Here is a 27,302-nt window from a genome sequence, read left to right on the forward strand (position 1 = left end):
TAAGGATGCTCTCGATGGTGCAGCGGTAGAAGTTCACCAGGATCTGAGGAGACAGATGGACCTTCTTCAGTCTCCTCAGGAAGAAGAGACGCTGGTGAGCCTTCTTGATCAGAGTTGAGGTATTGTGGGTCCAAGAGAGGTAATCGGAGATGTTAACACCCAGGAACCTGAAGCTAGAAACACGTTCCACCTCCGTCCCGTTAATGTGGATGGGGGTATGCGTGCCGCCCCTGGACTTCCTGAAGTCTACAATGAGTTCCTTGGTCTTCTTGGAGTTAAGGGCCAGGTTGTTGTCAGCGCACCATGCTGCTAAGTGCTGGACCTCCTCCCTGTAGGCCGACTCATCGTTGTTGCTGATGAGGCCAATCACCGTTGTATCATCTGCATACTTGATGATGGTGTTAGTACGATGTACAGGTGTTCAGTCATAGGTGAAGAGGGAGTAGAGGAGGGGGCTCAGCACACAGCCCTGTGGAACGCCGGTGTTCAGGGTGAGGGTTGAAGAGGTGTGCTTGTCTAACCTAACAGACTGTGGTCTGTTGGTTAGAAAGTCCAGTATCTAGTAGACCGTGAGCTTTGCATGTGCAAAGAGCAGGAGGAATCACAGAGGGAGAGCAGCGAGAGAGAGCTTTGCATGTCTGGTTTGAGGCCTAGACCTTCAAATTCTCTTTCCTACATATGGCCATAGACTGCTATTACATTAAAGGAAATTAAGAATTTTATTATTCGTGATAGCCTTCACAGCAAAGGAATTTGAGCATAGGAGCAGGGAGATACTACTGCAGTTGTACAGGGTCTTGGTGAGACCACACCTGGAGTATTGCATGCAGTTTTGGTCTCCTAATCTGAGGAAAGACATTCTTGCCATAGAGGGAGTACAGAAAAGGTTCACCAGACTGATTCCTAGGATGTCAGGACTTTCATATTAAGAAAGACTGCATAGACTCGGCTTGTACTCGCTAGAATTTAGAAGATTGAGGGGGGGATCTTATAGAAACTTACAAAATTCTTAAGGGGTTGGACAGGCTAGATGCAGGAAGATTGTTCCCGATGTTGGGGAAGTCCAGAACAAGGGGTCACAGTTTAAGGATAAGGGGGAAATCTTTTAGGACCGAGATGAGAAAAACATTTTTCACACAGAGAGTGGTGAATCCCTGGAATTCTCTGCCACAGAAGGTAGTTGAGGCCAGTTCATTGGCTATATTTAAGAGGGAGTTAGATGTGGCCCTTGGGGCTAAAGGGATCAGAGGGTATGGAGAGAAGGCAGGTACTGGATACTGAGTTGGATGATCAGCCATGATCATATTGAATGGCGGTGCAGGCTCGAAGGGCCGGATGGCCTACTCAATGGTCTATTCTACATTTGTCTTGATCTCCACCCCCTTTGATGTCTCGTTCTCACACCTTACTCTTCCTTATCTCTGTATCTCCCCCTCCCCTGACAGTCTGAAGAAGGGTCTCAACCCGAAATATCATCCATTCCTTCTCTCCAGAGATGCTCCAGCATTTTGCGTCTATTTTCAGTTTAAACCAGCATCTACAGTTCCTTCCTACACATGTGAATTACAAGTACAAGTTCAAGTTTATTCTCATATGCACGTATGCAAGGTACAAGTACAATGAAAAATCTTGCTCACAACATCTGTCAATAGTCTCAGACATGCAAAAACAAATTAAATTACATGTAAAATTCTAAAAGAAAGACTGCAAAGAACAAGACATTAGTGCAAAAATATATTTTTTTTTTGCCTCAGCCGCTGGAAATCTACATTCTCCAGTTCCAGCCTAATACTGTTGTAATTAGCATTCCCCAAGTTCTGCCCTTTCACCCAAGGAATAGTCTTATATTTATTAATAACTTAATTAAAACTTAAGGAATTATTGGTCACTGTTTCCAGAATGTTCCCATACCAAAACTTCGATCACCTGGCCAGGTTCATTCTCCAGTATAGTGCAGTTCCTTCCCTAATTAGACTGTCCATTGTAATAAGAAACCCTCCTTGATGTACATAATTCTGCCCATCTAAGTCCCTCGCACTAAGAACAACCAAGTAATTATTGGGAAAGTTAAAATTACTGCAATAACCCTGGTGCTTTCACATCCTTCCATGACCTGCCTGCAAATCTGTTCTTTTAGCTCCCAACAGCTATCAGGAGGCCAATAACGCCATCATATTGATCACACTGTTCTTATTCCCGAGTTCTCTGGATAAACCCTCCAAAATGTCCTGCTTTCTGCAGCTGCGGTATTCTCCCCCAGCTCTTTTACATGCCTCTGTCATATCTAAAAATTCTGTATCGTGGGGACCATTCAGCTGCCAGTCCTGCCCTTTAGCAACCGTTTCTGTCATGGCCGCAATATTGTACTTTTTTTAACTAATCCAGGCTCCAAGATCAATCTGCCTTACCAGTTATACTATTTGCATTAAATAAACTGCAGACCAACTGCAGTTGTGTTATCTTGATGTATGACCACCTCTCTGAAAATACTGACAAAGATACTTCCTGCCTCCCGATCGCTCCTCAGTTAATCCAACTTATCCATGCAATTGGAGACAATCTGCAGCTAGACACACTTCCTGCAAATATTGTTTTCAGGAAGAGATGACTTCTCCCTGATCTCCCAAATTTCATAGGAGGTGCTACTCTGTTTCAGATAGCAGCTATGCAAAGCTATGAACTATAAGCGAGTTTGGTATTCCGACTGCTCATGCCTAGGTCATAGGTCACTCGCGATAAACATTCTCGGCAGCTGTGCTGCTGCATGTATCCAGACCTGCGTTTCATCCGTAGTCAGAATCGAACCCGGGTCTCCCGGCCGGTTAACCAAAAGCCCTGGACTGACAGGACACCAGCCCGGAGCAGTGGCGGCCCAGGTTTACAGCCAGCACGGAGAAGAAGCGCTAACTCCACTGCTCCGGGCCGGTGTCCCGTCAGTCCAGGGCTGTAGGTTATCCCGGCGGGACAGGCAGAGTTGAGCTGGAGTTAGTGCTTCTTCTCCGCGAATACAATAATAGTGGTTGCAAATAAGGGATGACAGGGAGCGAAAACATGGCAATATAGTGCATTCAGAGTGGGCAAGGGAAGATGGGAAATAGATCAGGTATATCCTACATAGTTCAACGTTACTGAAATATAAACAAATTAAAACTAAGGTGGTACAGTGGCACAGCAGTAGAGCTTTTGCCTCACAGCGCCAGAGACCAAGGACTCGGTGTGCCAAAGGGCCCGTTTTAATGCTGTATCTCTAAACTACTGACCTAAAATTTAAACAGTAACAAACAGAAAATGTCTACCCATTTCCAGTATCAAAGTTGTGGATTGCTTTTTATTTAAATTGTAGACAATTGCTCTGCACATTTAACAGAGTAGATAGGAAAAGTAGACAATATAAATATATATTTTTTCTAAATTCTTACCATGGTCCTGTTCATTGCTTTTCCTTTCATAGTCCTCCATAGGGAGTTGAGTGTGGAATATAGACGAAACCTGTTCTGCACCTGATTTAAGTAAAGGAAAGGAAAGATTACACGATTAGGGTCACAAATAAATATAGAAAATACAAAATAAAGAACATTTTATACTGATGTGTTTATACTTTACTACAGGTTTATTTTGTTTTGCATATTTTAGTTGCAATGGACTTTGAAACTCAGTGGGTGACATTTCCTCAGAAAGGAGAACGGTCCATAATCAGGTAAAGGCCTCAGCTAATGCATTTTGAGGACCTACTCGTAGAATAGCCTAATAGTGTTTAAGCAGCTCACTAATGTCTTTTGAACGCTTTATAATTTTTTTGAAAATCAGGAACATTTTAATTATTTTTAAAAATACAACATATTTACTTGTAAACTAAATTTACTTAACACTGTTTTAACTTGAAAACAAAGCATAACAATTAATGTGTAGGAAGGAACTGCAGATGCTGATTTAAACTGAAGATAGACACAAAAATCTGGAGTAACACAGCAGGTCAGACAGCGTCTCTGGAGAACACGAATAGGTTTTGGATCGAGACCCTTCTTCAGATTGATTTTGGTTGGATATCAATGGTTATTACATTGTTTAATAGAGCATTGTTGCACGTGTCAATATCACTTTCTAAAACAATTCTCATGAGATCTCAGATATATTTCAAGACTGTTTGAATTGACCAATATTTGTGGGGGGTCGTTCATGTGTAGATTGGGATATTTGTAGCCCAAGTGTGTTTTACTGTCATATATCCGAGATAGAATAATGAAATTCTTACTTGCTGCAGCACAACAGAATATGTAAACATAGTACATTGTAAAAAATATAATAAACGTGTGTCCAGTGTGTTTACTCACACACATATATATACTCCCCACCATCGAAGGGATTTGCATATATATATATATTGTAGTGGCCTGGTCAAGGTCAGGAAAAGACCAGACGCCAGGCAAATTCAAAAGAAGCTTTTTAATTCCAACAGTCAGAGTACACACCACGACACCTTTGTCAGAACCCCTAGGGAGTGTGGTCAGCAAACCCCGTGGCAGACCAACGCCCCTGTCCCTCAATCGGCGAGGGGGATGATCCAAGGAGTGGCCCACCCCCCAGGGACCGCCACAGGACCCCCCCCCCCAAGTACCCGAGGTACAAAACGGACAGGAGGGCGTACACGGCGACCAGCCCGGGTGCACACAACGCTCGGCCCCGGAACAGGCGACTGATCAACAAGTGCGGGGGACGAAGTAGCCAGAGGAGGAGGTACCCTAGACAGAGGCCGCCCTCGCTTACGGGGCAGCGCTACCAGCGCCGGCCGATCGATATCAATATGTGCTGGCTTCAACCGCACAACTGAAACAGTCTCCCGCCGACCCCCCATGTCCAGGACGAACGTCGACGAGCCCTGTTCCAAGACCCAGAAGGGACCTTCGTACGGCCGCTGTAGAGGTGGCCGATGTGCATCCCAGCGCAGAAAAACAAACTGGCAGTCCTCCAGAGCAGAGGGAACGTGCGTACGGAAGGACCCATGACGAGAAGTGGGCACCGGCGCCAGCTTGCCCACCGTCTGCCGAAGACGTTGCAGAGTGTCCGAAGGCTGCTCCACCTGGCCACGTGTCGGCGGGATGAACTCCCCAGGCACCGTTAACGGAGACCCATACATCAACTCGGCGGAGTTGTATATATATATGTGTGTGTGTGTGTGTGTGTGTGTGTGTGTGTGTGTGTGTGTGTGTGTGTGTGTGTGTGTGTGTGTGTGTGTGTTTGTGTGTGTGTATATATATGTATATGTATGTGTGTGTGTGTGTGTGTGTGGGTGTGTGTGTGTGTGTGTGTGTGTGTGTGTGTGTATATATATATATATATATATGTAAATCCCTTCGATGGTGGGGAGGTCAGAGTCGGCGATGGACTGGGCAGTATTAACAACTTTTTGTTGTGAACACAGAAGGGTCTGTAATCATGAATGAGTAATGAGCCAATACATTTTTTGATAGGATGTGAAACATTTGATAGAAAATCAATATGACAAAATGAGTCATTACAATGTTTTCCTTTGATACATTTGTTTCTCGCCTTTAATTACGTCGAGTTATAAATGAAAAAAACAACAATGAATCACATTGCCAATAACCTCTGCTCTTATGGCAGAATATTTCTCATTAGGTTTGGTAGCTTCAATTATTTAATTGGTTTCATAATATCTTGTACAAATTAGCTAGCCTTTGACTCTTCTGACTCACCATTTCCACTTGGTGTCAGTGCCAAGAATCTCATTGTATTTTCTGCCACCTCAGGGCACTCCACCATTCCCTCTGGTTTTGCATTCTGAAACAAAGAAAATTATTAATTCTGGACTGCCATAGTTTTCTAATTTTAACATACAAATTTGCTATTTCATTACACAGTATACTTTGAACATAAATGAAGTATTCTCCTTTGTGACCTTCACAGATTGAAATGATAGTTCTTTGAAACATTTTGTAATTATTCCCCTATGATCATAATTTCTCAAAGAATATTATACCATCAAATAGATTTTAAAATCTATTTGATGGTAAAATCTAAAGTCTGAAGAAGGGTTTCGGCCCGAAACGTTGCCTATTTCCTTCGCTCCATAATTGCTGCTGCACCCGCTGAGTTTCTCCAGCTTTTTTGTGTACCTTCGATTCTCCAGCATCTGCAGTTTCTTCTTAAATAATAGATTTTAAAATCAATCTGATTACAAGGACTACAGTCATCTCTAATACCATTGCTTGCACCCTGACGATATTAATACTGAAAAAATTATTAAACTTGACAGTAGCAAGTATTTATGTAGGGTTTTCTCTTTACAGAAGATAGTTAGCACTTCAACAGTTAAGAGTGTTGATAAGCCACATGCATTAGAAATTAACCAGAACAATTACATTCTTGCTTGCAGCAGCTTTGGAAACATATTAGATGCAACATCAATTATTGTAAGTAAACTAAACCACTGCAGTTCGCCTACTGTCACAACAGATCCATGGAAGGTGCGATATCTCTGGCCCTATACTCATCACTGATATTACTACAGTGGCGGGCCAGATCTCAAACAATGACAAGATGGAGTACAGGAAGGAGACAGAAAGCTTAGTAACATGACTCCAGGACAACAACTTCTCCCACAATGTCAGCAAGACAAAGGAGCTAATGCACTCCCCTGTCAGCATCACTGATGCCGAAGTGGAAATGGTCAAGAGCCTCAAAGTAAATATCAGCAACATTTGTCCGGGACCAACCACACTGAATCTGTGGCCAAGAGATCACACCAATACCTTTACTTCCAGAAGACAAAGGAAGTTTGGCAGGTTTCCAACAACTCTTACAAACTTGTACAGGTGCACTGTAGAAAGCATCCTTTTAAGATGAATCACAACTTGGTTTGACAACAACTCTGCCCAAGACCACAAGAAATTGCAGAGAATTGTGAATGCAGCATGTATTTGCTTCATCACTTGCCATCATCCAAGATCGGAGGTTATCTTTGGGCAAAGCAGTCATTTCCATGCACGCTTTCAATTCCAGTACATTTTATTTGATATTTACAATGTGTTCTCCGCTGCACTGAAAAATGCAAATGCAGGGTAGTGGACTGCTTTGCAAAGCACTTTTGTTCACCCACAGGGACAACCCCGAGTCTCCTGACCTACATACCTGTTGCAGACCTAATGTAGGCTTCAGAAAATGCACCTCAACTTCCATCTGGGTACAATGTAGCCTCTGAATTCAAGATCAAGTTCAAAATCTATATTTAACTCGCTTTTTCTGTATACATTTTCTGCAATGTTAATTCAGTTCTTTATTCTCCAGCAGCACTACCAGACTTGCTAGGTACACTGTATTTTGTACGGCTCTGACCTGCATCTTACATGACCTTTCATTCTCTCTCTCTTACTGACACTATCAACCAGATAGATCATGGCAATCGTGACCTCATTTTGTTAGAGATATTCCATTTGTCCTTTTATCCCCCCCCCCCCCCCCCCACCTCAAAACCATCTGAAAACCAATTTGTTTTGTCCCTTTGCCAGTTCCGATGAAAGGTCCATGACTTGAAATCTTTTCTGTTTCTCTTTCCACAAATGCAACTAACCTGCTGAATGTTTCCACTACTTTCTGTTTTTATTGATGTTCAGGACAGGTGACCTAGAAGGTAGCCTTGAAAATCAAAAGTGATCGTTTTTAAACCACCGAGTATACCAGATTACACTAATTGTCAGTCAATTAATGTCATCATGCAGAAGCTGTTTGTTTGAAACCGCTAATGCCTTAATCACACCAAATTTATTGTTGAAGAACTAACAACCCTATGTTGTGGCAGTAAAAACTGGATGTAGCCAGTTATATTTCAGTTAAATTTCAACATTTAAATGTAGAATTTCATTTGGTAACCTAATGTACCAACAAAATCTATATACTGCAGAAAATGGTATTGATTGGGGAACAATATTTTCAGGAAAATTATGAAATTATTGTAGGATTTTTTCTGAACTGTGAATATTTAGGAAAACAAAAATCCCTGGAAATAATTTTGATTGCATGAACAAGAACGCTGACATCAGCAAAATGGAATAGAATATATCCAAATGTGAAGTTGAGAATATGTTCTCTCATGCAGCAGTCGAAAGAGAATAACTGATCACGATTGTAATAACCAACTTCTTAAAAGATGTCCTTACCCCGTCCTACTAAATATACTATTGTAAATTGTGAGTGAATAAGAGTTAAATAATTCATGTTATATTTCCTGCACTTTCCATTGTGCACTACTCTACTTAGCAATAAACATTTTATATTGAATTATTTTCTCAGAACTTACTTTTTCTGCCACTGAGATTCCAGTATTCACATTCCTGCAGCTTGTCTTCTTCTGAATCTCTTTCTTACTCTTTTCCTATCAAATGGTCAGTGCTTAATAAAGGGTACTAAAAAGCATTGATTTTTTATAATCTGTTCTGAATAAAAAGAACTGCATTAGACTATATCTTAATATCTTTTGCCTTTGCTTCTTAATTACCTCTCTTTTCTTGCCTTCTTATTTGACCTTTTTTCCCTTATCTGTACATTTTATTATCAACAGTTTTCTGCTCAATTTAACTTTATTTGTCAAAATCAGCATTTGTCATTAATGAGCTGTGGAACCCACATAATTTTAATTCCATAATGGAATAAAAAAAACAGGCAGATTTTATGACAGAGGAACTAAACTGCTGAACAACTAGGCAGTAAAGATGAAAATTTACATCCTTTTTATTGTCATCAAAATTCCTTTCATCTCATTATTTTCTCGGGTTCCAACACAATCTGTTCCGTAAATGTGTTTTGTTGCATGCCAATTCTTTAGATATTTTCCAAACTTTTTTTTCTCGTTCATTACCTGGTTCTGACTTTGCATTTCCATTTCCTTCTTGTTAAATAAAAGTTACTGTTGAGATTCAAATTCCTCTTTCAAAAGCCATGTTGAAACAGTCATTTTGTTTAATCTCCAATATATTGCATCTTTACCCATTTTCACATTCACTCCACCACACACTTCTTAAATATACCAACCAAATATCATCTTCTGTTAAGGAACATCATTGAATTTTTTTTTCTCTTTTCCATTCTAAAATCCAAACTGCTCTAATTTTGATGGAAACATAACAGGAAGAAGCTGTATTATATATAGCTCACAGGTTTAGTGAAGGGAAATAGAAATTAAAATAGTGGGCATTCACCAATCTATAAATAAAATATCAAAGCTAATTATACTAAATAACTGACTCCAGAAGGAAAATAAGCTCCGAAATGAATGATATTCACAATGTTATAAAATGCAATTCTAAATCCAAGATATTATTAACATCTGTTTACTAACTATTGCAAAAACATGCAAGTTAATTCCAACACCTAAAATGTAATATCATGAGAATATCATCCTGTTCAAATTGCATACTATCCCATCTTGGACATTATGCCTTCATTATTTTGGAACAAAATCCCTACAGTTTCTTAACCAATACCATCATGGAACCATCATGACCTCAAGAATTCAAGAAATCCATTGATAATTTTAACACTACATTTTCAACGTACAAATGAAATGCGCAATAAATGCAACCTTGCCAGCAGAACCCAATCCCCCAAAACAAAGATGTTATACTCCATGAAATAATTATAGTTAATTTCAACAAAAGGTTTTGCTTCAAAACCAGAAATAATTAAAAATCTTGTTATTCTTATTACCAAAAAGTTATAAAATCTCAAATGATATGCAAGTTCATCATATCCCACATTAAATTATCAGCACCCAACAGAGGTCAAAGAAATTAATTATGAAATTTCAGTGGGTACATCCTCCAGGTACTGATATCCAACTTTGAATATTTACATGGCATTTTTGATAGTCATGTTCGCAAGTTGTTAAGAGTTAGTTTTCACAATAAAGGTACAAGATTTATCAAAGCAGAACGAGGGGTGGCTCAGTGGCAAACAGCAGAGTTGCTGCCTTACATCACCAGAGACCCGGATTCAATCCCGAATACGAGTGCTGTCTATATGGAGTTTGCACACTATGATGGCGTGTATTTTTTCCAGTTTCCTCCCACATTTAAAAAAAGTGCAGGTTTGTAGATTAATTGCTCTCTGTAAATTTTCCCTAGTATGTAGAATAGAACTAGTGCATGGGTGATCATTGGTTGGCGCAGACTCGGTGGGCTGAAGGGCCTGTTTCTGTGCAGTATCTTTAAACTAAACTAGACAGAAAGGGCCCTGCAAATTATTCGTCATAATAAGCTTTATTAGCATTTAAGTATTTGGCTCAAAGAAGGAAAATTACAGCATTAAAAAAAATCCTTTAAAATGTAATTTCCATTAGCCTTTTGCTGAACATTTGACTTTGTTAATTGTCAACAACAAACAGATTACAAGCATTTCTAGTGGTATTTTACCTCAAATTCTTCCCAAAGTTTTTTCTTCAGATCTTCTCCCTGTTTCTTTACTTGTCTTTCTTTTTCCTCTGTCAGTACCAAAATCTTATCCAATGTTTTCATTTTCGCTATTGCATGTTCAAGTTGGGGGTCTTCATCGTTGTCAGCCATATCCTCTTGCTTATCTAATGTTTATTAAAGGAAGACCTTTGTTATCATTACTTGTATAAGCATCACTTGCCATCTTTATTTTTGAAAAATAGAAGCTGTAGATGCTGGTTTATAAAAGAATAAACAAAATGCTGGAGCAACTCAGTGAGTCAGGCAGCACTTCTGAAGAACATGGATAGGTGACATCTCAGGTATGGACCCTTCTTGAGTCCTCATTATTAAAAAATCGCGTTTTTAAAATAAAGTTATTTAAAACAGTTATTTTTTTTTTTTAATCTTTGTTTTTTGTTTTTTAGCCAACCAAATTGACAAACAAGCTGGCTGCCAGTTCCTACAACCAAGGTCCCCAGTGAACAGATGGGGGAGGAGACTATATATCAAGACTCCAGGGTGAGGATAATGTGACAATCACAGCAGGGATTTGTGCAGGGTTGTGATTAATAAGAAGGAGGTTTGTGACCCACAGGAAGGAACACGATGAACACACCTGATCCTCATTGCCCAAGAAAGAAAGGCTACAAGAGATCTGAAGCTCCTGCTTCCAGTTCCTGAATGATAGAAAAACTCATACGGCAGCAAACATTGTAAAGTAATTGCAGAATGGGTATTCGATTCAAATAGGTTAATAATACTCCACTAAATATGTAAAGTTTGAATCAATTCCAAAATCCAAAAATAAATTCCTACCAGACTCATTTTTCAATGGCTTTGTCTGATCTTGGACAATGAAGCAATCCTCAGAATTATCTTCTGAATCTGTTGGAGAAGGAATATTTCATAGAAGAGACAGAAGACAGTAAGACAATATGAATAGTCTTCATTGCATTTTCTAATTAATGTATCGTGCTCATGGGTTGACTCTATTACTCTTTTCATTTCAGATATTTGTAGTTCCACACTTTAGATTAACTTTGTTACTCATCATTACCTCTGCAAATCATACAAAGAGTATAGTTTGCCTTGAAATCCAAATAGGTTCATGGGGAGGTCTGTACGAAACAGATAAGTCTTTAATTTAATTCAATGTCAATTATAACTGCATGATCTTTCTCCTCTTCACAAACTACTCTTCACACTTACTGTCTAGATATTCTGTTAAACCTTGAAATTGAAAATTGACTATCCACATTAAAATTTAGATGCCTCATACACAGGTGACCAGACATTGCACTCCTTTGCATTCAAAAATGTGCCACCAAGTCTTTGGTTCCACAGTCTGTATTCAGAGGGTTAGCCACAGACAAATCTGGCCTCTAGAGGCAGGCCCCTGAATCAAGGTCGGACCAGCATTCGTAGAAACCCAGTGTCAATCTTTGGGGGTGGGTGGGAAGGGAGGGGAGTAAGGGGGGGAGGGATGGGAGAGGCAACAGCAGGGGATTTGAATCCAGCACTTAGTAAGAGACAGCAGATGCATGATAAGGAGAAAGTGAAAGGCAAACATCAAACTTACATTTTAGCAGCTGGCGGAGAAAACAAATTCAGAGTCTGGGATGGTTCAGGAGGTAATGGGGTCCATTAGGGATACTTCAGGAGTGAGCTGTAGATCTAAGGTGGAGGAACATGGTCCCACACTCGGCCAGAGGTGTAACAAGATCTAACAAGACCTGGAAATACCTCATGTCAAACATCCCCAATTACACCACAAACAAAAACCACCCAATATCTGAGAACTAGAACCTCAAGCACTCGCCATGCATTCTCGTGCTCCTTTTGCTTGCTTAGACAGTTGTTGAAGTAGCTTGAATAGCAGTACCCAAAGGGATTTGAGAATTTCAGGTCAGGCCAACAATGAATCAAGAATTGTCCAGGTCCAACCCAGGTCCCATCGATAATAGAACAATTGGGCAAACTGTTATATTATTTCAGGAATCAGTGTTTCTAATGTCACCATTGCCACTCTGCCAGTACCCTTTCTGTTGCCCAATCACCCAGCCACCTCAGGCTGCTTTATCTGCACCAGTAGGATATAGTCTGAAGCGAGGCTATCTTGACACAAAGTCAATCTCTAAGACCATCTTCCACCACAAGATGCAGCCACGGGGCGAATGCAGAGACAATCAACCATGTGCAGAAGACAAATACTAAAGGAACACAGAAAGATAAGCGATTTGATATGTATGATTTGTGCCATTTATTAATGTAGCTTAAACTTTAGTTCTATCATTGTGTTCCTTTGCAATGATCAACACCAGATGAAAGTAATGTTCTAACTGTAGTCCAATGGTAAAGTGCCACTTCAATCACTAAAACAGTCATTGGATCAGTTGGTTATAGACTGTTTAATGATAAGAGTGCTTGACGTTATCTTCTACTTTTTCTTTCCCCTCTGACTGCAGTGCACAATTCCCAGCAAGTGCTTAAGCTCACATACCTACCATGTTTAGGATCTTACAACAGATAACCACAACTCTAGAGATCAATGACTGCTGCTAAACAAAGTTCAATTGGGAACACAATGGAAACCCAAGTTGACAGCCCAGGCAGATATTTAACAACAACCATCTTTAATAATTTGAAAGTCAGTTTCTGAATTAAAATCCTGGCCCATAATATTGTTGGAAGACAAATTGCAGTTTACCTATGGGATTACAAAGTCATGGCATCGAGCAAAGTATTTTCTTTCAATAAGAAATGTACTATAGCAAAGTTTATTTCCAACTTTTATTAGGATCAGGAAATAACTTGATTGTATGAAGCAGTGGAGATTGGACGGTGTATTGGTTTGGCATTGTGTCCTTTTATTCCTGCACATTCAACAGAAATACTATTTTCAGTCACTCTATTGATTAAATGAAACCTCATCCATGACACAAACCATAATGTCCACTGGATGTATACAATATTAGTCTTACAAGGTTTAGTGGATTCCAAATGAAATCAAATTTTGCAGTTTGACGTTTTATCCTTCTGGCAATAACTGGCATCTAACAGGTTTAATTACAAAAAACTCAAAACACCATGTCAGACTGAATATAGATAGGACAGACCTTCAAAATCACCTCACATGGCATTCTATTGGCAAATTTGCTCAGAGGGACTCCAAACAGACCCAAGCCTTGTCACTGGATTCCATGCACACAGGCACATTCACTGTGTGTTGTAGGCCAATTCGGTACTTCCTAAACATATTAGAATTTATATAGTTCACCAGAAAAAATACGGGATCATGAAATCATATGACGGAGTCCCTTTAATCAGCTTATGTAACGGCCAAATAGCCACAAGTAAAGATTATTCTGCAAAATAGACTGTTAATAAAATGAGTTGTTATTAAGGAATATTCTCAAGTTTTGAAATATCAGAGCATTGCTTTAATATACCTGATTTATCTGAAATCTGAACTTCCCAGGTATTAGATTTCATTTGTTCCCTTGGTGAGGAAAGGCATTCATATTGTTTTCCAGGATCCATGGCATTTGTGCCCAAGGTCTTTATTCCATTTTGTTCACTAAACTTTTCCGAGTCACTGTCCATGTCATCAAAGCAATAATTAGTTGAGGAATCTGCAGGGTTAAAACAGCCTTCCAAAGACTGGGATCTATCCTGCAATCAGAAGAGTAATTTTAATTTAGCCAAATGGTTCTTTATCTCAACTACACTAACAATTTATGCCGAGAAACCAATATTCAACTGATAAGACACACTACACGATCAATGCCCGGGACATCAGTGAGTTTCAGTTGTACCTACTGCCTACTACTTCAATTTATGTTGGGCTTTGCATTTTGGTCCATTAAGTTTATGCCATGTTTCACAGCAATCTCTCAATCCCATTTGTCTATGTATTGCCTGGTAGCCCATTCTCTCTCTCAAATGCCCATCAATTGAAAACTGATTTTCCTTTCACCTACCTACAAGGGGGTAATTTGCAGTAGGTAATTAACTTCCCAACCAGCATGTCTGAGGAGGAAATCAGCACGCTCAGGAAAACCCCATATGAACATTCAAAGGATGCGAAAGCTTCACAGAGACAGTACTGGAAGAAAGGATCCAACCTGTGTTGCTGGATCTGTTGTGCAAGAATAATATAAACCTCTGAGATCTCTACAAACAGATCTTAATTTTTTTTTGTTTAGTTTAGAGATACAGCCTAGAAACACTCCCTTCTACCCACAGAGTCTGTGCCGACCAGGGATCACCCCACTAGCAGCATCGTGCACACCAGGAACGATTTACAATCTTTACCAAAGCCAATTAACCTAAAACCCGGTATGTGTTTGGAGTGTGGGAGGAAACCGAAACATCCCAGGAAAACATACAAACTCCGTACACACAGGATCTAACCCTGGACTCCGATGCTGTAACCCAAATTAACACTCCGATACAAATTAAGAAAATCAAGCTATATTAAGCCAGGTAAAAGATTAGCCATGGTCTTATTGAATGGTACAGCAGTCACAAGGTGCCATAGAGCTATTCCTATTATTTATTTTATTCCAATACAGTGCAGTCGCATTAGGGCACAAAATTCCAGATTACGCAAATCCAAGATCATCACCATACTTCCAAGCGCAACAACAAACTCGTGGGACTAGGAGTCGACACTCATCTTTGCAACTGCATCCTCGATTTCCTGACCAAGAGACCCTAATCAGTGAGGATGGGGGACAAATCATCCTCCATGTTAATACTCAACACTGGTGCTCCGCAAGGATATGTTCTCAGTCCCCTTCTTTACTCCTTGTGCACCCACAACTGTGCAGCCATGTACAAATCCAATTCAATTTACAAATTTGCAGATGACACCACCATTGTGGGCCAGATATCAAATAGTAAAGGAAGGAGATTGAGTACCTTGGGTCCTGGTGTCGAACCAACAACCTTTCCCTCAATGTCAGCAAGACAAAGGAGATAGTGATCGACTTCAGGAAGTGGAGCATAACACAGACCCGGTTTGTATTCACGGCGTCGAAGTACTGTCGAAATGAAAGCTTTAAATTCCTAGAAGTAATTATCACCAACAACTTCTCATGGACCACCCATATTGAAACAATGGCCAAGAAAGCACATCAACGCCTCTATTTCCTTAGAATCCTTAGGAAGTTTGCATGTCCCCGACAACTCTCACCAACTTCTACAAATGCACTTTATAATGTATAAAGCATTTTATTATGATGCATCACAGCATGGTTTGGGAACAGCTTCATCCATGACCGCAAGGAATAGCAGAGAATTTTGGACCCAGCCCACGACCATCACACAAACCAACCTCCCTTCCATTAACTCCATTTACACTTCACGCTGCTTTGGCAAGGCCAACAGCATAGTCAAGGATGAGTCGCACTCCAACCTCTCCCTCTTCTCCCCTGTCCTGTCGGGCAAGAGGTATGGAAGTGTGAAAATACACACCTCCAGATTCAGCTACAGTTACTTCCCAGAGCAATCCTGAACTACTATCTACCTCATTGGAGACTCTTGGACAATCTTTGATCGGGCTTTACTGGGTTTATCTTGCACTAAACATTAATCAAATTATTTCCTTTATCATGTATTTGTACAATTTGGATGGCTTGATTGGAATCATGTATTGTCTTTCCGCTGACTGGTTAGCAAGCAACAAAAGCTTTTCACTGTACCTCGTTACACATGACAATAAACTAAACTCAAACACAAACTCATGTACATCCACATGGCAGCATTTGATTTGAAATTCGATTAAGGAATTTCTAGGCCAGTGTCTCTCAGTTTCAGTGTCTGAAGTTGGGTCGCGACCCGAATCGTCACCCATTCCTTCTCTCCAGAAATGCTGCCTGATCTGCTAAGTTACTCCAGCATTTTGTGTCTACCTTCTCTCAGCTCAATCACGTTGGGATGAAAGTTCTCTACCCCAATCATCACTGCCATTTTCTCATTTAGAGGCATTAGTTATGGCAATGGTTACATTATTGTTTACAAATTCATCTTATGGAATTGTCTGAAATAACTGTTCAATGAGAGGAAATAAAGTGGATGTTCGGAGCACATGCAGTTTACCTGGGATAAATTTGGTTCAGGCGTTAAAACCATCATTTCTCCTGAGCAGTGTACACTCTGTCTTCGCCGGTCCAGTGAATGACCGCTTGCCACTCGGCCCCCAGGGCGGGTTCGAGAACCAGTTGCTGAACATGCAATTTCATCAAACTGGCCTCTCACTATGTCCATTATAATCTAAAAGAATCAAATGTCTTAAATTAATGCACATAACAATGTCAGGGAATCCCAATGCATGTCAGCATACAGCACCAGAATGAATCAGTGACCATTTACTACTTGACTTATGAATCGGAAAGTCCAACGTGAAATCTTCCATATTTTAAGACCTTACTACAAATACCACCAAAACAGAACAACTGCTACTTGTTACAGAGACATATAAAAACAGTCCTCGAATATAATCAAATACTGTAAGTTGCATTTTTCACCACTTCAGAACATGTGCAAGCATGACACAGGAATGGAAAGTGAACTGTTTTTGGATTGTCTATTTTCAAGAGTTGGAGATTAAAGATTGCGGAGTCAGGGGATATCGGGAGAAAGCAGGAACGGGGTACTGATTGGGGATGATCAGCCATGATCACATTGAATGGTGGTGCTGGCTCGAAGGGCCGAATGGCCTACTCCTGCACCTATTGTCTATTGTTAACAGAGGAAACCTGTGCATTGAGTGATACTGCAGTGCAGATCATGCACTAGAATCTCTTGTGGTCAGGCTGCAAATATATTAGGCAAGATTTTGCATGAACACGAAGTGAGCAGCAATCATTCATTTGACGTGCACCTTCAATTGGATTGGATAAGCTAACATTGTTTTCTTCAAAATAGATAACATTGGTAGGAAATGTAATTGATGAAAACAAATTTGAGGGGCCTCGATAGCGTCCAATTTTTAAATAAACTGGTCAAAAACTAGGGAGTAAGGATTTTAAAGTAATTTGCAGAAGGATTGGGGGGGGCAGAAGAAAAATAATACTTTCATCCCAAGCATGGTAGGAGTGAGAAATTAATTGCCTGAAAGTGTGAGTGTTGCAGAAATCTTATTTGCATTCATACAGTACTTGGATTGCTACTTGAAATGCCAAAGTCTGCAGGTCGACAGACTCATGTTTGGAAAGCTATTTTTTTCAACCAGCATTTGTGATGGACTCAGTAATGTGCATTTTCCACATGCCTTTAAGCAAATTGTTTCAATTGTTCCAAAGCTAATTGTTCCAAACTTTTCACATATGATGTAACATAGACCTTTTACAAGGCAAAATTACAACTGCAAATATGAGTAGTCCAAGTAGCACCCAAGCCACGTGCACTCACAAAAGCAGCACTGTGCAGTAAGTATGCACGTAAAAAGAAAAAAAAGCGATATGCAGGCATATGTTGCAAGCACTCCATATTATAAGGTGATAATACAGAGATATAGGTAGTGCTCTCCATGGGCAGGCAGTACATTTACTGCCAGTGCTGTACATAAGCAAGCTGTATATTTAGCACAAATGCCGTATGTGCTACAGGCGGACTGTTCTTTCAATGCAGCGATATACACAGGCAGGTTGCACACTCATAGTGAGTGTTATACAGACAGACTGTACAAGTGTGCCAGCACTATTCACTAGTTGGCTGTACACTCATTGGCAGCATTGTATCCAGGTAGAGCACACACACTGACCACAGACAAGCTGGAATCCTACTGCTAGCACTGTACCCAGACAGATTGCCTTGTCATTACCAACAACGTACACGGGCAAGCTCCATGTCCAGCTCCAATGTTTGCGTGGACTTTTCACACCTTGCCTTCGCTGCTCAAGGGCTGATTGCATCGGTGCTGCCAGCACAGTGCACCCTGCTGGTGCCCAGTGACACCAATAGCAGGGTTGCCCTGTGCCCCTCCAGCAGGGTGCCCTTTGACACCACTGGCGAAGTTGCCAGTGCTCTGCAGGCTGCGTGCCCTGTGCCCTGCAGGGGGGAGGAGTACCCTGTGCCCTACAGAGGGAGGGGTGTCCTGTGCTCCCAACGCTGTGGTTGCCTGGTGCCCTACAGGCAGAGTTACCTGGTGCCCTACACACAGGGTTACCAGGTGCCCTACAGGCAGAGTTACCTGGTGTCCTACACGCGGGGTTACCTGATGCCCTACACACAGGGTTACCTGGTGCCCTACACACAGGGTTACCTGGTGCCCTACAGGCAGAGTTACCTGGTGCCCTACAGGCAGAGTTACCTGGTGCCCTACATGCAGGGTTACCTGGTGCCCTACAGGCGGGGTTACCTGGTGCCCTACAGGCGGGGTTACCAGGTGCCCTACACACAGAGTTACCTGGTGCCCTACAGGCAGACACACAGTTACCTGGTGCCCTACAGGCAGAGTTACCTGGTGCCCTACAGGCAGAGTTACCTGGTGCCCTACACAGAGTTATCTCACTCACTCGTGTCCTCAGCCTCTCTCAGGCGCCCATAGCAACGGCGCTCCCCGAGGGTTCAGGCGGGTGAACGGGCCCCGCTCCGCACTCGGAACTGGTCACCGCGCCCCTGCAGTCATCGAGGATCAAGGCTCAGCGTCAAGAATTAAATATGTTTAACACACGACAGAAAAATGACGGTAAGAAGACGAACTGTGGCTGCCAACGACGCCCAGCGGTCCGGATGTGGTTGCTATTCAAAACAAATGCAACTTTATTCAGAGTGTGTTTGTAGCTGTTGTGCGACACACGCTTTGGGGCCGTTGCCATAGACACACACAGACGCACACACACGCACACACACACACACACACACACACACACACACACACACACACTCACACACAGACGCACACACACACAGACACACACACACAGACACACACACACAGACACACAGAGACACACACACACACACACACACACACACACACACACACAGACACACAGAGACACACACACACACACACACACACACACACACAGACACACACACACAGACACACACACACACACACACACACACACACACACACACACACACAGAGACACACACACACACACACACACACACAGACACACACACACACACAGAGACACACACAGACACACACACAGAGAAACACACACACACACACACACACACACAGAAACACACAGAGAAACACACACACACACACACACACAGAGAAACACACACAGACACACACACAGAGAAACACACACAGACACACACACACATGACACACAGACACACACACAGATACACAGAGACACACACACATACACACACACACACAGACACACACACAGACACACACACAGACACGCACACAGAGACACACACACAGAAACACACACACATGCACACAGAGAAACACATAGACAGACACACACGCACACAGAGACAGCTACACACACACACACACAGACTGAAGGGTGTCGACCCGAAACGTTACCCATTCCGTCTATCCAGAGCTGCTGCCTGTCACGCTGAGTTACTCGAGTATTTTGTGTCCCATCTTCCCGCAAACACATAACATAACTTCCTGTGCACACAGAGCATGGTTTGCTGCACAAACACTGAATACGGTTTGCTGCACACACCCAGCCTCCCTGCACTGATTGCTCCTCCAGACAAGGTCATCACCCTCCGCTGTATCAGGCATTGAAGGAGAAGCCAGATATACACTAGAGGACCAAATTGGTTGCGATGAAATACGATGGCAAGAGTGTCAAAGATGAATTCACACGGGAAAAGACAAATTTCTGACGTGCATCTCAGTTTGGTTTCTCCTTTGCTGAACTCATGTCAAGGCTATCATCGCTTCTTTCAACCTCTGTACTTTAACTTGTTATCAGTCTTTAATGTGGTATTTTTCTTAAAGGTCACCTAAACAAAGTAATCTCTGCTGTCTTCAGTAACCTTTTCCCTGGCTAACGTTTTATTCTTGATAACCACAAAAAGGTGGAGTAACTCAGCGGGTCAGGCAGCATCTTTGGAGAAAAGGAATAGGTGACACCCTTCTTTAGGATTAGAGTCAGGGGAAAGGGAAACAAGAGATATAGACAGTGATATAAAGAGATATAGAACAAATGAATGAAAGATATGTAAAAAGTAACAATGATCGAGGAAAGATAGAGCCTACAATGGTCCATTGTTGGCTGTGGGCTAGGTGATAACGAGTTATACAGACAATGAAACGTAACAGGACGACAGTGAAACTAGTATGATGACAAGGGTGGAGGAGTGGCGGTGAGAGAGGGAATGCAAGTTAGATAAATCAATATTCATACTACTGGGATATATGCTGCCCAATAGAAATATGAGGTGCTCTTCCTCCAATTTGTGTTTTTGGCCTCACTCTGGCAATGGAGGAGGCCCAGGTCAGAAAGGTCATTATGGGAAGGGGAGTTAAAGTGTTTTATGTTGCTTTGTGATCTTTTCTCACGCATTCTATTTGCCATTTTTTATTGTGTTTGGTTCTTCCCTATACATTTTGTGAAGGTATATAAACTAAAATCTCTGCTGTTATTTCAAACTTGGCATCATAAGTCTGGTTCATTTTAAAAATAACTTTGCTATTAACCAGGGGAGTTCCAGCTTTCGATGTCCTTCCTTCACCCTTCCTGGAATGTATCAAGGCTGTGCTCAATCTATTTGCTCCTTAAAAGCATCCAATTACCCATTTACTGTTTTAGCTGCTCATCTTTGACTCTAATCCATCTGGGGAAAAATCACTATTCAACTCACCAAATAGTTAAATTTCTTTAGCTAGGATTGTTCATGGAAACAGCATGAGGAGTACATATTGTCCTTCATAGGAGTTATTGATACATCTTTTAGATATAAATGTTTTATCTCCTTGCCAAAGATAGTGAAAAACAGATTTATGGGTTCTCCGAGAATAACATTAATTTTGTGCAGACACTAGATAAGTAAAAACTACACAAGCATAATTAATTAGCTGGGTACTTTTATGATCAACAAAACAATCAGAATTAAGTATTTTAATTTGTGTCGCATTCTATAAAGCCCATATAACAAATTTAACACATCTAGAGAGAGATAGTACAGACTACAAAACATTACCAAAAGGCAGTGCTATTTAAAAAACACTTAACTACACACTTCATAAATTTAAACAAGATTTTGCTATTTGTATCAGTTAATGACATAGTAACAGAGAACTAACATTCTGGCAGAGCAAATATTCACTGTTCATATAAATACTTTGGTTATATAATTTAAACTGCTACACACTTTTAAGCTTGTGAAAATGTGCTAATATGCACAGTATTAAAGTGTAAAAATGTCATACGCTTCCATTCCTGTTTTGTTTCCGAAAGACAGTTTGAGTCAAAGGGGTTTAATTGTTGAAGGTACTGACAGCAGAACAATGAAATTCTTACTTGCCGCAGGCCCATAAACATACAGGTAGTAGCATGTGGATAAATATATAATAATCAAAAATACAATAAATTAATCATTTTATCAGGCACCATAAAAGTGCAAAAACTGGTGTCCTTTGTACAACCAAAAATAATCCATAGATCATAGTTGCTGAGGTTAGTGTTGTGTAGTGTTCAAAAGCTTGATTGATTGTGGGAAGAAACTGTTCTTGAACCTAGTGGTCCTGGTTTTCAGACTCCTGTATATTCTTCCCAATGATAGGAGTGAAATAGGAGCCTGGCCAGGGTGATGTGGGGCTTTAATGATATTGACTGTTTTTTTGAGGCAGCCACTATAGATCCACTCATTGGTGGGAAGATCAGTGCCTGTAATTGACCAGGCAGTATCTACTACTCTCTGTAGTCTTCTTAAGTTCTGGGCATTCGAGCTATCAAACCAAGCCGTGATGTAACCAGTCAGTATGCTCCAGAACACCTGTAGAAGTTTGATAAAAAAAGCATTAAAATCGGCAAATTTCCCCAATCTTCTAAGGATGAAGAGGTGCTGATGAATTTTCTTTGTGAATGCATCAGTGTGATCTTCAGATAATTGCATGTCCAGGTACTTTAAATTGCTGACTCTCTCTGCCGCTGTCCCATTGAAAGATTGGTCCGTAGATTTCAGGCTTTCCCGTCCTGAAGTCAATAATCAGCTCCTTGGTCTTACTGGTGCTGAGGACAAGATTGTTGTCTGGCTCCATTCAATCAGATTTGCAATCTTTCTCCTCTACTCTTACCCTTCGTAATTATTATGTTATTCGTCCAGCAACTGTTGTTTCATCGGCAAATTTAAAGATGGCATTGAAGCTATGTCTGGCAACAGTGTCATGGATCATAAAGAGATTAGAGCAAATAACTGTCCAATATCTGGTTAGATGCATGCTTAGATACACAATAATGAATCTGAAATATTTTACTGATAAGTTATTGCAAGGACTGTGGACATGGACAATTCAGTAAGTCAATATTTTTAATCACACGATTATTTGATATTTTTAAATCTCTCAATAAAACACAAATTAACAAGAAAAAGGTTTATGAAGTGTTCCTCCTGATTATGAACTCGATTGTTACAAAGGAAAAACACAAAATCATGTTACAAAACTTGACCCGATTAATTTATTTTTTCCCCAAAAATGCCGACACCCAGTGATATATCGATCTGCTAGGAAACAAGCAACATTTGATTTTTAAAACCTTTTTTGTCTTTAAGCCACAAATTTGAAATCCAAAATATGGGTCTGGGTCCAACTAGATTCTTTGAGAATGATCCATTTTGTTTATAAACTGTTTTTGTTCTTGACACTAAATCTTTGCTTCCAGTTTAGCAATTTCATTTGTTGCCACTGGTCCTTTACATTTTCTTATGATTTGCTGTACAACTGATTAAAAAGTGAAAATTAAAACTGAGCGACAAACTTGCACACACTTCAAAGTAATTAATATATTTAAATTAACTGAACTAAGTTTAGTTTAATAGTTTATTGTCACGTATACTGAGGTACAGTGAAAAGCATTTTTGTTGCGTGCTATCCAGTCAGTGGAAATACTATACATGATTACAATAGAGGCGTCGCTAGTGTACAGATACAGGTTAAAGGGAATAATTTTCGGTGAAAGATAAAGTCCAATAAATTCAGATTAAAGATAGTTCTAGGGGGCTAATTCAGGACCGTTCTCTAGTTGGTGTTAGGATGATTCAGTCGCCTGATAACTAAATCAAATAAAAGGATAATCTTACCATAGCCCGTTGATTTAAATGGGGCTGCTATATACTAGTACTAGGTTCAGAGTGTAAATTGCCTTGCAGAGGGACAACTTTTTCACTCAGAGGATGGTGGGTATATGGAACGGGTTGCCAGAGGTAGTAGAAGCAAGTACTATAATGCCATTTAAAAGACACTTGGACAGGTACGAGGATTGGAAAGGTTGCAGGGGATATGGGCCAAACGCAGCAGGTGGGACTAGTTTGATAAGCATTGACTAGTATGGTCAAAGTGCCTGTTTCTGTGCTGTATGACTGTATGACTATAAATTTGAGGACACCTGTGCAGTAAGACTACAGATGTTGAGGATCCAGAACCAACCCCATTGAAAGCTGCACTCCAGCTTGTCCTTTGTAATTCTGGACCTGCCTAGTTGGACACTCAGATCTGCCAGCTTTTAAACAGATCTGCTGCCTGATTTCAATGGAATAATGATGAAATTTATTTGGCATCAGTGGTAATATTGACACTCAAATTGCTTCCTTGAACTGCAGTGAAAGACATATTTGAACGACAAGCAATAACAAACAATGGGCTTTTGGAAAAGTCAATTTGCAACTTGCATACCATTTCACAAATATATGCCCCTATTCACCCATCATCCAAAGACATCCATGTTTTGGACTCAATCCAAGACATTTTAAATGTAAGTTTTACAAATTAGCTATTCCAATAAAAAAAATGTTCTGGTCAATTTTACTTACCTTTTAAGTAAGGTGGATGTCTTTCCACATTAAGCATACTAACATGACAACAATATGCCCCAAGAATACTCAAGAATCAATATTATCAGTAAAATGGAATTATCTTCCCCTACAAGGAAGTGAACAGACACTGAACCTCGACTGGAGCAGAGGTTCCAAAAATCTCACATCTGTAGAGCACTTTTGATCTTTTTCAAAATGTCCCAAAACACTTTAATTATATAGTTACACTTTATCAAAGTCATAAGCTGAATATAAAATAAACAAAATTCATAAAAGCACACAGTTGTGCAGCATAGAAACATTGCTGAAGTTACCAAAGCAGTTGTTTCAAGCAAATAATAAAAAAAAATCAAACTGTTTTAATATTAAAAACGCGACTAAAGTACCGGCAGCTTAAAATACGGTGCACTATATTTTCTTTTATATTATTTATAAAAATACCAGCCACATAATATTATGGTGGTGTTTTTACATTGAGCAGTTATTCAATACAAATATGCAATACACTTACCAGAAAGACAAAAAAACAGTAATAGCATTTTTCTTATTGGTTGAAGGAAGTAAACTGTTTTTCTTTTTGGCCACACAAACAATACTATACATAATCAGACAGAAATATCATACCATATACCAATTTAGGTATATTTTGGACAACAAGACAAGGTGGTGAAAACAAAAAGTGATCATCTACAAAATATCAAACTTCAATTTACAGGAGGAAATGGTGAGAATTAGTTATCAAATCAATTTAGAAAGAATCTTGAGAACTGGTAAGATATATTGATAATATTATTGAAAATGTAATCCAGAGGCCTGTGTTAATCCTATCTTGGAAGTTTAAAATCAAAATTCAATTTCTAGAGAGGTAGAAACAAAAAAGTTATAAATAAATATGACCATGAAACTGGTGGATTATTCTAACTCTAAACTCTATCACATTCCCTCCCCCCCCCACACCTTTTACCCCACCGGCATTCACATAGAACAGCTCATTCTCCAACACTTTCACCACCTTCAACATAATCGCAGAACTGGCCACATCTTCCCATCTCCTAGTGGTCCTTTCCATAGAGATCACTCCTTCCGCAACTCCTTGGTTCACTCATTCCTTCCCATCCAACCCGTCCCCTCTCATGGTATTTTCCCCTGCAACCACAGGAGATGTAACACTTGTTCCTACATCTCCTCTCTCAATTCCATCCAGTTACCCTAACAGCCCTTTCAGGTGGGACAGAGGTTCACATGCACCTCCTCCAACTCATCTTCTGCATTCGGTGCTCCTGATGTGGTCTCCAATACATCTGTGAGTCCGAGCGTAGAACCTGTGATTGTTTCGCTGAACACTTGCACTCTGTTTGCCAAGGCCAATTGGATTTCCTGGTTATTAAACAGTTTAGCTCCCCTTCCAATACCCACCTTTCTGTCCTTGCCCTCCTCCATTCTTAGAGTGAGGCCATACACAAAGTGGAGGAATATCTGCGCATATTCCACTTCGGTAGCTTTCAACCCAAGGGTCTGAACATTGAATTCTCTAATTTCAAAATAATACCCCCATTACCACCTCTCTCTTTCTGGTCCTCCCACCCTGCTGAAGAGACATTTCTTTCATCAACTCCCACACCCTCCCTTTCCCCCACCCATCAGTCACCCTGCTCCTTCCCACACTAATCTCTCCATTTCCCTTTTATTCCCGCTCTCCTGTTCCCTTCCATCCATATCCCTTCTTGCAGCTTCACATATCGCTCGCCTTCTTGGCTTACTCTCGTGACTTCTTTTCACCTCTGGCCTTTGTCAGTTACTCCAGCTATCTGTAAACAAACCTCTCCCCCACTCACTATGACTTGCCAGGTTGTGTGCCACACACCTCTCTTTTCCAGCTTTCTCCCCATTTTTGCAATCAGTCTGAAAAAGGGTCCAGACCCAAAATGTCTTCTGCCATTTCCTCCACAGATGCTGCCTGACCTGCTGAGTTCTTCCAGTTTTGTGTTATGTGCTCTAATTCCATGTAACTTGTTAATGGTTTTTTTCAAGTAGGAAACCTGCTTTTCCAATCAGATCCATGTGTGACCTCCTCCCAATCCACCAAAATTAAGTTTTACCTGTTCTCTGGGATCGCTCCAAAATACACTCAGTTGTATTAAACTGCTCAAAGATAATGCCACATGCCAACTGCTTAATCCATCTCGGGATGGATAGCAACTTTCAAACATGCAGCAATGCCCTTAGCCCAAGAGAACATTTAAAACAATATAATAGATAGAAAAGTGATACTGACTAACCGGTGAAGAAATGCGGAGTCTGAAGAAGGGTCTCGACCCGACACGTCGCCTAACCATGTTCTCCAGAGATGCTGCCTGACCTGCTGAGTTACTCCAGCACTTTGTGTCCAACTGGAGGAGAAATCATCTATTGGCCTTAGATGAGTCTGAATGACTACAAAACTGTGTGGCATTCTGGCTGATTTTATAGCTGCAGTACAAAAGTCAGTAGGATAGAGATATGGCAATACTGATAAAAACATTTAGAAAATTTGCTGATTTCACCAACGTTTTCAAGTTAAACACTAGATTTCAATTTAAAATTAGATTTAAACAATCCTAAACAAAGTAAATAACAAAATAAATAAATTTTCACTTTAGAATTTCAACAGCTTAATATGAATTATTGTCCGCTCTCTTCCAGAGAATTGGAATGTGAACTGTTTGCAATTCAGATAGTAAGATGAGATGTTCTTAGCTGGAGGGTGAATAAAAGCTTCAAATGCAAATCCTTCTGATTATAATCCACAGGAGCAGTGCTGTCTATTTGAAGAAGAATGGTCTATACTCTACTTGTTTTCAAAATAGTTTGGCATACAACATGACATCATGTACTGTA

At 40.5% G+C, this 27,302-nt stretch overlaps 1 protein-coding gene across 5 annotated transcripts in view; it reads right to left on the reverse strand.

The window, feature by feature from the left end:
- fsip1 (fibrous sheath interacting protein 1) overlaps positions 1–19,257 on the reverse strand; it is a 277,000-nt gene extending 257,743 nt beyond the window's left edge. The window contains exons 1-8 of one of the 5 annotated variants that reach the window (XM_055640743.1): positions 18,968–19,257; positions 16,548–16,721; positions 13,895–14,117; positions 11,262–11,330; positions 10,425–10,588; positions 8,315–8,389; positions 5,715–5,799; positions 3,420–3,500 (exon numbers count right to left, since the gene is read on the reverse strand). In XM_055640743.1, the coding sequence (XP_055496718.1) occupies positions 3,420–3,500; positions 5,715–5,799; positions 8,315–8,389; positions 10,425–10,588; positions 11,262–11,330; positions 13,895–14,117; positions 16,548–16,715 (865 nt within the window). In that variant the 5' untranslated portion in view covers positions 16,716–16,721; positions 18,968–19,257. Of the gene's footprint in view, positions 1–3,419; positions 3,501–5,714; positions 5,800–8,314; positions 8,390–10,424; positions 10,589–11,261; positions 11,331–13,894; positions 14,118–16,547; positions 16,722–18,594; positions 18,612–18,936 lie in introns of those variants that run through there. The other 4 variants (XM_055640741.1, XM_055640740.1, XM_055640742.1 and 1 more) reach the window with 4 other exon arrangements.
- Between the last annotated feature and the right edge of the window lie 8,045 nt (positions 19,258–27,302).

The sequence above is a fragment of the Leucoraja erinacea genome, chromosome 9 (assembly GCF_028641065.1).
Source record: "Leucoraja erinacea ecotype New England chromosome 9, Leri_hhj_1, whole genome shotgun sequence".
NCBI classification, from domain to species: domain Eukaryota; kingdom Metazoa; phylum Chordata; class Chondrichthyes; order Rajiformes; family Rajidae; genus Leucoraja; species Leucoraja erinaceus.